At 38.1% G+C, this 15,060-nt stretch overlaps 1 protein-coding gene across 1 annotated transcript; it reads left to right on the top strand.

The window, feature by feature from the left end:
- Positions 1-9,098: 9,098 nt before the first annotated feature.
- LOC133293827 (zinc finger BED domain-containing protein DAYSLEEPER-like) lies at positions 9,099-10,187 on the top strand. The gene is made up of 3 exons (XM_061492427.1): positions 9,099-9,350; positions 9,535-9,837; positions 9,948-10,187. Exons 1-3 carry the CDS (start codon positions 9,099-9,101, stop codon positions 10,185-10,187), a joined length of 795 nt encoding a protein of 264 aa, XP_061348411.1.
- The last annotated feature ends 4,873 nt before the right edge of the window (positions 10,188-15,060 follow it).

Genomic DNA, 15,060 nt, shown 5'->3' with positions numbered 1-15,060 from the left:
TAAACTTGAGCTATGAAAATGAACTCGGTATTAGATTTACTATTTATTCTAAATTGAAATGGAATTTGATTAAAACAAAAATATAAAATAAATTAATTTATAATTCACAATTTGAGGTACATTTTATATATTTTTTCATCAAATTAAAAATTCACAAATAAAAATTTAAAATTAAATAAATCATGCAACACATAGATAAGAGTAAATATCTTTTTTGGTCCCTAACAAAAAATACGATTTTTACTTTAGTTCCTTATAAAAAAATTAGTTTCAAAGTCCCTAAGAAATTCAAAGTGGACTAATTTAGTTAAATCGTGGTTCCTCACGAATTCAAAAAATACTCATATTAATCCCTCAAAAGGATTAAAATAGGTTCACTTTGAATTTTATAGGGACCAGTCGACTAATAATTTTTTGTAGGGGACTAAAGTGAGAACCGTATTTTTTGTTAGAGATCCAAAAGTTTATCGTGGTCTACTGTAATTGAACCATATCCAAATCAAATTATTTATGCGCCTATTTAAGCAAGATAAATATATGGAAAAATATTTTTGTTTTAAATGCAGAAAATTTTATCTGTAGTTTACTATACTATGTTTTATTGGTAAGACATAGTGTATCGACTTTTTTTTTTTAATTAGTGAGTTCTACTTTTTTTTAAAAGATGTCTCTGGTAGACACCCTTCTCTACCATAACTGCAGATCTGATGAACCATAAATATATATGAAAAAAAAACAACTTTTGGCAAATAAACATGTTCAGTAACTATTTTGTATGATTAAAAGTTTTTGGGAGATCAAACCAATTCTAGTGATATAAATGTATTTGTTGACCAAATAATATATTTAATTTATTTTATAAATATGCACCACCGGCAGTAGCAAGATTCCCTGTTTTGTTGAGAGTACACAACCAACACAAAGGGTGGGAAGACGAGTGAAGACAATTAGGCATAGGAGAGGTGAAGACAATTTGTTTTATTACTTTTTTTTTCCTTATTTAAAATATATAAATAAAGGTCAAATAGTTAACGCAAGCATTCAAAGCTAAAATAAAATTAGATTCACTTAAATCTAATTAAATTTAAGCGAACTTTATACACCAAAATTTTTTTGATTGAAAAATATACATTTTAAATTAAAAGAATGTCAAAATTGAATCAATTCCCTCTTCAAATCTTTTAGAATAAAAGCCTTTATTTATAAATTGTTAGAGTAGTTGTTAGAATAGTCCAGTGTATATAATAGAATAGCCCCACATCTTGTGGGCTTAGCCCATTAGGTCTTTTACTTTATTTAAATAAAGAGCTATTGTACATTGTAACACATAATTATCCAATATACAATTATTCAATCTCAAGTTGGTACCAAAGCTGGTTGTTCTGGGGACCCTTCCTTCCGCTAAAACCCTAAGCCCACTGCTTAGGTATTTTCTTCTACTTTTCCATACGTCCTTCCGGCAGGCGCGTCCCTCCGGCTTGGTTTTGCAACTGTTCACGCGGTACTGTTCTTCGCATCCGTACGGTTCTTATTCTTCGCGTCCACACGGTCACTGCTCATCGCATCCGTACAGTCACGGTTCATCGCGTCTGCACCGGTAATGTTCACGTGTCCGTACGGGGTACTGCGCACGTCCGTACTATCATTGTTCACGTCGTTGGAAACATTGTTCAAGTTGCCGGAGTTACTATCGCTGGAAACACGTGTTCCTTCTTGTTTGACTATCTAGTTGTTCCGATTTGCTTTGTTCTACAAGTTTTTATTGCGTTCGTAATGGCAGAATTATCTGCTCCTAATTCATCTTCTGTTATTTATTCCACTGCTCTTGATTCTCGTACTGACTCTCGCTGGAACAGTGGATGTAGTCAAAGACCTTGTTGTAGTTATTGTCAGCAATTTGGTCATTATGAGGAATGTTGTTACATGAAGTATCCTCACATGCGACCTTCTCATACTGTGAATATAGTTCAGTCGGATACTCCTTCATCTAGTTTAATCTATCTCTCTCCTGTAGATTATGCAGCACTTCAGACTCTTCTCAGGAAGGCTTCTCCTCAGTCTTAGCCTTCTGCTCTAGATATTGGTAATCCCGTTGCTTGTGTTTCTTATTCTACATCACTTGGCCCTTGGATATTTGACTCAGGTGCTACCGATTATCTCTGTGGTAATAAGAAACTATTCACGTCTCTTACTTATTCTGATCATTTGCCTTCTTTTACCATTGCTGATGGAACCAAAGTCCCAATTTGTGGGATTGGACAAGCTCGTCTGACCTCTACCTTAACCTTGACATCTGTCTATTACATCCCTGGCATCCCTTATAACTTAATTTCTGTTAGTAAATTGGTCCACTCCCTCACTTGCACCATTACTTTCTCTAACCATTCTATTTCTGTGCAAGATCCGGGTACAGGAAGATGATTGGAGAGGGTCGTGAGTCACAGAGGCTTTATTATCTGGTTGTACCTCGTCCTACAGTGGCATGCTCTCTCACAGAATCTCTATAACTTATCCACAGTCACCTCGGTCATCCAAATTTTTCAAAATTACAAAAGATGGTTCCTCTTTTATCTGGTATTCAATCTTTAGATTGTCTGTCGTGTCAGCAAGGGAAGCACACATGCTCTTCCTTTGCCAGTCGAGTCAATAAACGAGCTGATGCTTTTTTCTCCCCTATTCATTTAGATATTTGGGATCCAAGTCGTACTTTGTTTGTTTTAGATTTTCGGTATTTTTGTTACTTTTATTGATGATTATTCCCGTTGTACCTGGGTTTATCTAATGAAAAATCTTTCTGAGTTATTCTCTCCATTTATAAAAAGTTATCTGCTGAGGTTCATACTCAATTTGGTGTTTCTATTCGTATTTTACGTAGTGATAATGCTAAGGAATATATTTCTTTTGATTTTCCTAATTTCTTGGCTACTTAGGGTGCGCATGACAACCTTCCCGGAATCATTTCTTTTTTAATTTATGTTTCCGGAAACAGAAATGGATAGGAAACTCGTTTAGTAAAATTCGTTTATTTTTTTGTTCCCGGGATGAACCGGTTTAATTTTTGTGCTGGGGAACAGAAAAAAGAATCAAAAAATTTCTGCTTTTTTGTTCTCAGGCTCAAAATGAGAAACACTTATCTCTCTCAATCACTCTCCACCTCTACCATCACCACCACCACCATCATCCCGACACGATTGTCGCCACCATCTTCGCCGTTGCCATCGTACCACTAGTGCCGCCGTCACCACCACGATGTCACCGCCACCATTACCACCACCTCCACCCATCACTACCACCATGCCACCACCACCACAACTACCATCGCCGTCGCCACCACCACCACCATCAACCACCACCACCATCATCGCAACCATTGCTGTCACTGCCACCATCGCCATCACTACCACCACCACGACGCCGCCACTACCATCACCACCACTGTCACCAACCACCACTACCATTGCCGCAACCACTACCGTCTTCACCACCGTCGCCGCCTCTGCCACCAACCACCACCACCATCGTCACAGCCATTACCGTCATCACCACCACCATCACCACCATTACACCAACGCCACCACTACCATCACCAAGCCATCGCCACCATCACCACCACCACTGTCACCTACCACCACCGCCGCAACCACTGCCACCACCACCACCATGATGCCTTCGCAACCACCACCACCATGATGCCTTCGCAACCACCACCACCATTTCACTGCTACCATTGTTGCCGCCACCAACCACCATACCCATCACCATTGTCGCTGCCACTGCCATCACCTCCACCACCACCACCACCATCACCACCACTACCACCGTCGCTGCCACCATTATCACCGACATCGTCGCAGCCACTGCCGTCACAACCACCACCACAATCTTCACCACGTCACTGCCACCACCACTACCGTACCGCCGCCGCCACCACCACCACAACCACACCATATGGAAAGGAAAGAGTTGATCTGAATTTTTTTTATATTTAATAGGAATTATTTTTTATTATATTATTTGTTGTGTTATCAAACACAATTCTCATTCTCGGAATAAAAATGGAACATGTTATCAAACACATTTTTTTTCTCAGAAACTGTTCTAAGGCACAGAAATAGAAAAGAATTGTTTCTTTTCAGAAACAGTGCTCAGGAATAGATTGGTTGTCATGCACACCCTTAAGGTACTTTACATCAGACCACCTGTCCTCACACTCCACAAAGAAATAGGGTGTTCGAACGTAAAAACAGACATCTCATTGAAACTGCCTGTACCCTTCTTATTCACATGAAGGTTCCTCTTCACTTCTAGGTGGATGCCGTACTAGCCTCTTATTTTCTCATCAATCGCGTGCCTTCCTCTATGCTTAACAATAACATTCCCTATAACCTATTGTTTCCAAATGCTCCTCTTTATTCTCTATCTCCACATGTTTTTGGTTGTACCTGTTTTGTTCATGATCTTACTCCGAGTAAGGACAAGTTAACATCCAAAGCCTTTAAGTATATTTTTCTTGGTTATGCTCGTCTTCAAAAGGGTTATCGTTGTTATTCTCCTGATCTTAAGCGTTATATTGTTTTCGCTGATATCACTTTTCTTGATGAACAACCCTTTCATTCTAACCCATCTAAGTTGTCACAGGTTGATCAAGTTCTTCTTGTTCCCTTTCTTGACTTGTCTTTACCAGCTATAGGTGACTTTCTTCTAGAGAAAATTGCCTCCATCCTTGAGGATCGTCTTTTTCTCACCTATCAGCGTCGTCAGAAAGTACTTCTTAGGGAATCGCCTTCTCCTGTCACCTCTTCCCCTCCGGCTCCTACACCAAAAGGCTCTTCCCATTGCCCAAAGAAAAGGTATATGTACTACTCGTAACCCTTATCCTCTTTATACCTTTATAAGCTATGACCATTTTTCTATTCCTCATTTCACCTTTGTTTGTAGTTTTTCTTCTGTTTCTATTCGTAAGACCACATGGGAAACACTTTTCCATCTAGGTGGCGCCAAGTGATGCTTGATTAGATGACTGCTCTTCATTCCAATGGCACTAGGGATCTTACTCCTGCTCCTCCGGGGAAGTCTATTGTTGGTTGCCGGTGGGTTTTTAATGTCAAGGTTGGGCCTGATGGCCATGTTGATTGTCTTAAGGCACGCTTAGTCACCAAGGGTGTACTCAGATTTTTGGTCTTGACTATAGTGGCACGTTCTCTCATGTTGCTAAGATGGCGTCTGTTCGCATGTTTCTTGCCCTCGCTGTTGTTCGTCACTGGCCTCTCCTTTAACTAGACACTAAAAATGCTTTTTTTCATGGTGATTTACAAGAAAAGGTTTACATGGAGCAATCAACTGGGTTTGTTGCTCAGGGGGAGTCTGGGAAGGTATGCAGACTTTATAAGTCCTTATATGGCCTCAAGTAGTCTCCTCGAGCATGGTTCAATCGTTTTAGTTCTGTCGTTTAGGCTTTTGGCTTAATCTGCATAAGGTCAATCATTCTGTGTTTTATAGTTTCACATCTCCTGACAAGTGCATATATCTGTTAGTCTATGTTGATGACATTATTCTCACTGGAAGTGATCAAGCTGGGATTCACCAGTTAAAACAGCATTTGTTTAGTCAATTTCAAACGAAGGATCTTGGTAAGTTTCATTACTTCTTAGGGATTGAAGTGGCACAGTCTAGATAGGGAATTTCTATATGTCAAAGGATTGCCTTGGATATCCTAAAAGAGACTGGTATGTTGGGGTGTAAGCCGGTTGATACACCCATGGATCCTACTATCAAATTATTACTCGGATAGGGAGAGCCATTATATGATCCTGGACGTTATCGGAGGTTGATTGGGAAGCTTAATTATCTCACTGTGAGTAGGCCGAACATTTCTTTTGCTGTTAGTATGGCTAGTCAGTTCCTTGACTCTCCTTGTAATTTTCATTGGGATGTTGCTATGAGGATCCTCTGGTACATTAAAGGAGCACTATGAAAAGACTTATTATATCCAGATTAGAGAAATACAAAAATTTGTGGTTATTCAGATGCTGATTGGGCAGGATCACCCTTAGATAGGCGCTCTACTTCAGGCTATTGTGTCGTCTTTGGAGGAAACCTGATTTCTTGGAAAAGTAAGAAACAAACTATTGTTGCCCGCTCTAGTGCAGAGGCTAAGTATCGTGCATTGGGAGTTGTTACCTGTGAGCTAACTTGGTTAAAGCAGTTGATTTGGGAGCTTCATCTTTGTGAACAGAAATAACTCATGACACTCATTTGTGACAATCAAACTGCGTTACATATATAATCTAATCCTATATTTCAAGAGAGAACCAAACATATAGAGATCGATTGTCATTTCATTCTAGAAAAGATTCAATCAAGAGAGATCAAAACGACATTTGTCAACTGCCTCAAATGTGTAAATGAACATCTGATTAGGAAGTTATTGGACTCCAATCCGTGAGAGGGCCATTAAAATGGGAATTATACAGAGAATGCACGAATTTCTACATTCTGTCTGATAAGTATTCGCATACTTTTCGTGTAGTATTCAAATACTCATCAGGAGGTAGTCGAATACTCATTGAAGGAGTATTGAGATACTTTTCTAGGAAGAAAAGTATTCGGATACCTTAGTGTAAGTATTCAAATACTAGGTAGTATTCGGATACTATGTGGTATTCGAATACTTAAGTGAAAGTATTCGGATACTTTCTGGAGACTTGGAGCATTCAGATACTCATCGAGGAGTATTCGAATACCTCATGCAGAATTAGCCTAAAATCACCTAAAGCAAGTTGGAAAGCCTTAAACACTTAGTGAAACCTTGGGCTGTGAATAATAATGATTGTTTCTGCTATAAAAAGACTGTGAGGGTGTTGTTTGGTGACTTTGGGCCGATGTGGACTCTTTGATTGGATTGTTAGCTTGCGAGGTAAGCTTTCGTGTCCTCGGTTTTGCCCATGTTTGGTTCCACCATACCTCATGGAGGGATGGTTTATATGCATGGTGTGCTTTATGAAATATTGATTTATTGAAATGCTATTGAGCTGTTAAGTGCAAATGCCTTATGATATGTATGTAGTGTTCCACCTAGACGGTAAGTCTGAGTATGTAGCGTCATACAATATGGTGATCCTGTGGGTGGGTACAAGTAGCGTCTTATACTACTGTGGGTTGTAGACGTATGTAATTCCTGCATGTTCTCTGGCCAGTACTGACACACATTACATGATTATATGCTGCATTGCACATATTTAGAACTTATACTGTTGACTGTTTTAGAACTTATATTGAACATGTAAGTGAGCTTGGAGCGGAGAGATCCTTGAGGACCCCTTGTCTTACTGAGATTTCTTTTTAGAGATCTCACCCCACGTTTGAGGCACATTTTCAGGTTCAGGTATCTCGGGGTTGATACCTCTGGCGGCAGAAGGCCGTAGTTGAGTTGAGACATATGATGTTGTGCTTTTATGCCTGGCTGTTTATCGTGACTTATGGCCATTATGTTGCTGTTTGAGTTTAGACTATGTTGGGCTTTGTTGCCTTATTTGGTGAGTATGGGGATTGTCCATGCCACTTTGATTGCTTTGTTTATTTAGACTCGTGTTGTGTAATGAATCAAGATTTTGTCCGGACTACGTGTTGTGGTTCCGTGACTAGATACACATTGGTACTATGAGTTATTCCAGTTAGTTATTTATTGCAATTTACATACAGGCAATATTTTGAAAAAAAGGATTAAGTAATCAACTCGGTTAATAATAATGACGTCATAATTGAAAAGAAAAAGTTAGCTTCCGCATTTAATTTAGTTGCGCCATTACCATTGTATGATAATACACCGGGTGCACACGAGGTGTTACCACAGTTGTCATTAAATACCATTATATTATTCACGCAATTTGGAACCCTTAAATTGAGATTTTGGTTTTGGTTTTCCTTCAGCCTCAACGACTTATTATATAATTAGTGCTTCTAAACTTTAAATGTTTAATCGTTTCGTTGATGAGACTCAGTGAGTCAGAGGGTCTACTGCCACTGTTACCACCGCCTCTGCCGCCACCACCACCTACTGAGACTCCCCTTTGCCAAAATGAAAATGCATTTGGTTAAGGGTAGGTTATCTTAGTGGACTTTTCAGTTTTCACGTTGTTCTGAAACTAAGGACCACCAGCTTTTTTTTGTTTTGTAACAATGTATTTTGCATTGCCTTGATATTCATATAATATTATTTCTACCTCATTTGATTGAAATTGATATATAGGTAATGTATGTTCAGGTTGAATCAGTGTTGTTTAATTAGGCTCTTCCAATTGTTTGAGTATTTTTTTATAGGATTATATCTGTTGTTCTGTGATGGAGTTGAATATATCTAAACCAGAAACATAACAAAATAGGCATGGGAGAAAGAAATCTAATGTGTGGGAACACTTCACTGTGAAAACGGATGGAGTCTGTCAGAAGAATCAACAAACCGCATGTTATAAAATTGGTGTCGATCTACCAAAGAAACCGACAAGAACAAAACCTGACTTTGCTGCTATCTCATTTGATCAGAAGAGTTGCAACAATAAGATGGCTAAAATGATTATTTTGCATATTTATATCCACTTTACATAGTGGAACACCAAGGTTTCATTTATTTTGTGCGGGCACTTCAACCCGAGTTCAATCCACTAAGCTTTAATGTTGTCCAAGAGGATTGTGTTGCTATGTATCTTGGAGAGAAGCAAAGCCTGTTGAAGCTTATCGATGAGATTCCTGGGCGAGTCAACCTCACTTTGGACATCATATGAAATTCAAACCAGACATCGGTCTATGTTTTTCTTCGGGGACACTTCATTGATGGTGAATGGAAGTTGTATCATCCCATTCTTAATGTTGTGATGTTGTCATTTCCTGATTCTGACGGTTCCTTAAATCAAACCATAGTAACCTGCCTAAGTGATTGGCATTTTCACTCGATAAATTCTTTTCCAATGAGGCTTTGAGGAGAAATCTGAGAGATCTCCTCCCTCCTAGAAGCTCTTCGATCCTCAGGGGCCTATTATTAAGCCAAAACCGTTATGCTTGTGTGCTTATATAGTCGCCTTACGTTAGATGCGCTAGGGGCAATGAGAGAAACTATTGGTGAAGTTTGTGAGAGTGTGAAGTACATGAAATCTCATGAAAAGAAGTTCTTTGAGCCGAGGCAACAACTTCAAATCCCTAGTATGGTGGACCTTTCAATTGATGACCAAAATAAATGGGACACGGTCTACCATATGCTTGTTGCTGCCTGTGAGTTAAAGCAAGTATTTGATTGGTTTGATGATGCCTCTGATCTTGATTACAGAGTGACTCTGACAATGGATGACTGGAAGCAGGTAAAAATTCTCTATGTATATTTGAAGTATTTGTATGATGCGGCTAACATTTTAACTATCCAACCATACCCAACTGCAAACTTAATTTTTTCCTCAAGTGTCAAAACTTCTGGTAGAGTTGACTCATGCAGCCTTCAGCTAGGATCCTTTATGCAGTAGTTTGATTATGCCTTTGCAAGAGAAGTTTGAGCAATATTGGAGGGAAAACTGGTTCATGTTGGCAGTTGCTGTAGCCATGGATCCGAGGTGTAAAATGAAACTTATGGAATCCACCTTTGCTCAGATATTTGGTGACAATGTTGAGTCATGGATAAGAATTGTTGAGCATGGTCTTAATGAAATATTCGATGATGATTATATCAAACAAGTGCTTCCTTATACAGAGACAAATGATGATGATGATGAAGGGAATGAGGCTATGATAACGTCCGAGTCATTTGAAGAAGGGTCAGTTGATGGATCTCTTTTCCTTGTTGAAGATGGACTAGTGATATATATGACTTAACAGGTAACCAGCAATGGAAGATGGAATTGACTGAGTATCTGGAAGAGCCTCTAGAGCCCAGTACTGTATAGAAATTATATATTCTGAACTAGTGGAAAGTAAACGGATTGAAGTACCCAACATTGTCTAGAATGACTTCTGATATTTTGTCTATACCGACGTCTACTCTCACTACAGATGTTGTTTTTGATACTGAAATTAGAGAAATGGATAGCTACCGGAGTTCATTAGACTCCCTGACTCTTGAGGCCCTTATTTCTATCAGGGACTGGTTCCAGAATAAATCATTATCCATCGATGTTTCTAATGCACTTGTGAAAGTGGAATATTAGATATAGGTTTCTTCTTTTAGGATAGATTCTCAAGTAGTTTTTTGTTATTGAAATTTTGGAATTGTAATTCAGGTCAATTAATTTCTGTGATTTACAGTCAGTTTTTTTAATTAATTGTTTATAAATTCAGGTCAATTAATTTCTGTGATTAACAATCAATTTTTTTATTAATTGTTTATAATATAGTATTGATTCTATTCTAATCTTTTTGTCAATACTGTTTTGTATACAAAACATCAATTGTATTCACAGATTCAATAAAAAACCTTCCCAGGCTTTTATTGCCATATAAACATTGACCCATTATATTACACTGAGTTGGTGTGCTTAATACGAAAAGATTTTCTTATTTGCAAACCAGTATTGAGCCGTCACCTTTTCACTTTTTTTGATTGGAAAAATATAGAGAGAATGTGTTGGAATGTTTTATTTTACAGAATAATATTTCTGCACTTAATGCAGATAAATTATCTGTATTTATTCTCAAAACGACGTCGGTTTGGAATTGAAATATTAAATAATTATAATTATAAAGACTATAATAACCCTGAAATAAATTAAAATTATAAAAATACCATGATTTTCGCCTCAAAACGACGTCGCATTAGACTTACTGCAGATAACTTATCTACAGTAGCTGTAGAAAAAATGAACCTTTAATTTTATTCTATTATATAAAAATAAAAGTAGTGTAACAATATTGTAACATTTTTTTTTTTTTTTTGCAAATAACATAATTATAGTGAACATTGGGTACTTTAGAATTAGAATTAACTTAAACTGTCTGTGCAATTTTCAGTTTATTTATTTTTTATTGACTATATTATAATTTTATATATTTTTTATTTTAATTGCATTTTAGGATTATTATGTACTACATAAAAGGATAGTTAAGACTTTTTTTTGTTGTAAATAGTTAAGACTTTAATTGGAAAAAAAACCACTCCTCTATTTCATGAATTCGAACCCATCACCTTTCAGTCATAAAAGAACAATTTACCGGTGCTCTGATAAGAGTTTGTACCCTTAATAGAGGAAGAGAAACCGAATAACAAACAAGAAACTTTATTTTTCTCAATGAATCGTATCAGTTACAATAGCTGTCATTTTATTACAAGGACAACAAGACATGAATGTCCAAACAATGCCACGTCACGTTTTTAATGACTATATCAGTAGCTACAATATTATTCCCTTAACCTTCTACTCCCTTCTAATACACTCACTGTAACTCTTTTATACAATTGTATTATATCTACCACTTATGTCCCTAATGAATGTTAACAGCAAAGTCTTTAGCCCAGCTTGGAGCTCCTCTTCTCCTCTTCGTAACATTTCCCCCATCTTGCAAAGCAACCTTGTCCTCAAGGTTCAATTGAGGGTAATACAATTTAAGATCAGCCTCATCCTCCCAAGTAGCATTTTCTGGTAAAGCATGGGACCGTTGAATCAACCATTGAGTCCCTACTGTATTTTTACCTGGAACCTTATGAGACATGAGAACAGCCACAGGCTCTTGAACAAGGAAATTTCCATGATTAAGTGCAGGTAAGGTTGGAACTAAATCAGGGTGATCACCCTTAAATGGTTTCAAAACTGATACATGGAAAGAGGGGTGTATGATACACCCATTCGGTAGCTGCAATTGGTAGGCAACTGGACTCAGAATTCTGGTCACAGGAAAAGGGCCAAAATACCTTTTTGCCAACTTTTGATTCTGCCTCTATGCCACTGAAATTTTCCTGTAAGGCTAAAGCTTCACAAGGACTAAATCTCCCATAGCAAAAGAGATGTTCTTCCTGTGTTTATCTGCTTGCACCTTCATTCTATTTTGGGCTCCTTGCAAATGATTTTTAAGTTGAGCCAATAATGCATTGCGTTGAATCAAGGTTGAGTCTAATGCTTCCACTCGAACAGGCCTTGCTAATAATAAAGTATCATTGTTGGCAGCTTCCCATACAGTGCTTGGAAGGGACTCATGCCAATAGAAGAGTGACGGGCTATATTATAATGCAATTCAGCCCACCCCAAATAAAGTGACCACTTGTGATTCTCATCAGAACAAAAGGCTCCAAGATATTGTTCCAAATATCTATTTGTAACTTCAGATTGTCCGTCCGATTGAGGATGATATGAGGTGCTTGTATGCAGCTTGGTGCCACTAAATTTGAACAGCAGTGTCCAAAACTGACTCAAGAATACAGTGTCCCTGTCAGATACTATGGTTTGTGGAAACCCATGAAGTTTCACTACCATATCACAAAACAATGATGCTACCTTTGCTGCTATATACGGGTTTGCTAATGCACCAAAGTGTGCATATTTTGTGAGGTGATCCACCATTACAAATATTACAGAAAGGCCACGGGACAATGGAAGTCTAGTTATAAAATCCATACTAATGTCTTCAAAGACTCCATTTGGAATTGGCAAGGGCTACAACAACCCAAATGGAGGAGTGGTGGCTGTTTTAACAAATTGGCAAGTAGAACATTCTTTAATATACTTAGTCACGTCTCTTCTCATTTGTGGCCAATAAAAAGAGGCTGATAAACGAAGGAAGATGCGTGTCACACCAGCATGGCCTCCTAATGGAGTAGCATGAGCTTCAGTTATTAAATCTGCCCTCAGTTGAGAATTTGAGCTAATGAAAAAACGATTTTTATGGAATAAAATTCCATTTCTCACAGAAATACACAAGTCAGAGCATTCACCATTTTCTAATTTGGAGTGAATAAGTAACAAATCAGGATCTTTCTGGTTCTCCTTCCTAATTTGATCAATGATGTTAAATGAAATTTCTGAGACAAGAGATAAGCACTTACCAGGATCATCTTCCTCGTCTCTTCTAGACAAGGAATCAGCTACAATATTGGTTATACCCGGTTTGTATTCAATGGAAAAGTCATACCCCATCAGCTTGTAGGCATATTTTTGTTGCTCCAATGTCTGAATAGTTTGAGAAAAAAGCTCCTTTAGAATCCTATGATCAGTTCTAATAATGAACCTGGAACCTAACAGATAGTGGCACCATTTTTTTACAGCCTCAGTTACAGCAAGAAGCTCCCTTACATATGTTGATGCAACTTTCATCCTAGGGCCCAACTTCTTACTGAAAAAAGCTACATGTTTATTTCTTTGCAACAATACAACACCAATACCAAATGAAGATGCATCTGTTTCAATAATAAAGGGTAATGAAAAATCAGGTAAGGCTAAAATTGGTGTGGAAGACATTGTTTTCTTCAGCAACAAAAAAGATTCCTCTGCATCAGCACTCCATACAAAAGCACCAGTCTTCAAAAGGTCAGTAAGTGGGGCTGCCACAGAAGCATATTGGTTAATAAAACGTCTATAGTAACCAGTGAGGCCTAGGAACCCTCTCAATTGCTTAATGTTCTTGGGTTGAGGCTATTGCATCATTGCTTCTATCTTCCTTGGGTCGACCTTAACTCCTTCCCTAGAAACCAAGTGCCCCAAATAGTCTATTTCTGATAGTGCAAAGCCACACTTGCTAAGCTTGACCATGAAATGATTTTCCTGTAAACAGGCCAATGTCAACCGAATATGATCTAGATGTTGTAAGAAGGAACCACTATATATTAAGATGTCATAAAAAAAAAACTATGATGAACCTTATCAAGTATGGTCGAAACATTTGATTCATGGAAGATTGGAAAGTAGAAGGAGCGTTGGTCAAACCAAACGGCATCACCATGAACTCATAGTGACCATCATGAGTGCGAAAAGCTGTTTTAGAAGTATCTCATGGAATCAGCCTTATTTGATACAATAGCATCCTTTAACTCATCAAGTAGTTCATCAATTGTCGGAATTAGGAAACGATCCTTCACAGTGATAGCATTCAAAGCTCGATAATCTATGCACATCCTCCAAGAATTATCCTATTTTTTGACTAACAAAACAGGTGAGGAAAATGGACTACAACTTGTTTTAATCAAACCCGATTGTAACAATTCAACTACCTGTCTTTCAATTTCTGTTTTTTGATTGTGCCCATACCTGTATGGTTTCACATTCACTGGTTTAGAGCCTGGAAGTAGATGGATGGCATGATCACAGTCTCTTAAAGGAGGTAAGCATTGGGGTACTTGGAAAACTGATTGATGGTGTACCAAAATATTCCATACTTCCAAAGGAATTTTTTCTTTCAAAGCTGTCAACTCAGGCAACATGGTCCCTGACTCTTGCAAAGCTGCATCCTCCACTGCTAAGGACAGACATTCACCTCTAAGTTGCAACATCTGCTCCCTGTTTCCTTGACCACACAGTAAGACTCTATTCCCCTTTCAATTAAACTCCATGGACATCTCACTGTAATCATGGATTACCCTTCCCAAAGAGCTCAGCTATACTATGCCCAAAATGACTCCCAAGCTTCTCAATTCAATTACCCACAAATCAACCTTAAAATCGCACCCTTGAATATTCAATTCCACAACATGGCATTTTTTTTCATAAACCAAAAATTCCCCATTGCCCAAGAAAACTCTCATTCTGGAAATTCTGACCATCGGTAGGCCCATTTTCTCTGCTAGTTCTTTTTGTACAAAATTATGAGAGCTACCTGAATCAATCAAAATTGAAACTAACCTGCCACCCATTGCAACTTTGAATTGTAAAGCTCTGGGATTCTGATCACATTCAAGAGAATGGAGAGCTGCATCATGACACTCCTGCTGGCCTTGTTCAGGTTGCCATACGATGTGCTCATCCAAGTCCTCTTCATCATTATCAAACTCTCCTACCATCATCAGCAACCGAGCCTTACATCTGTGCTTGGATGTCCACTTGTCATCACAAGTGTAACAAAGTCTTGCCTCTCTCCGCTTTTATAAGTACTCATTGGAAA

The sequence above is a fragment of the Gastrolobium bilobum genome, unplaced genomic scaffold (genome assembly GCF_033153095.1).
Source record: "Gastrolobium bilobum isolate Gb01-03AN ecotype WA unplaced genomic scaffold, APGP_CSIRO_Gbil_v1 utg64045, whole genome shotgun sequence".
Classification (NCBI taxonomy): domain Eukaryota; kingdom Viridiplantae; phylum Streptophyta; class Magnoliopsida; order Fabales; family Fabaceae; genus Gastrolobium; species Gastrolobium bilobum.
The sequence above is the reverse complement of the archived record's forward strand: the minus strand, read 5'-3'. Positions and strand labels throughout refer to the sequence as shown.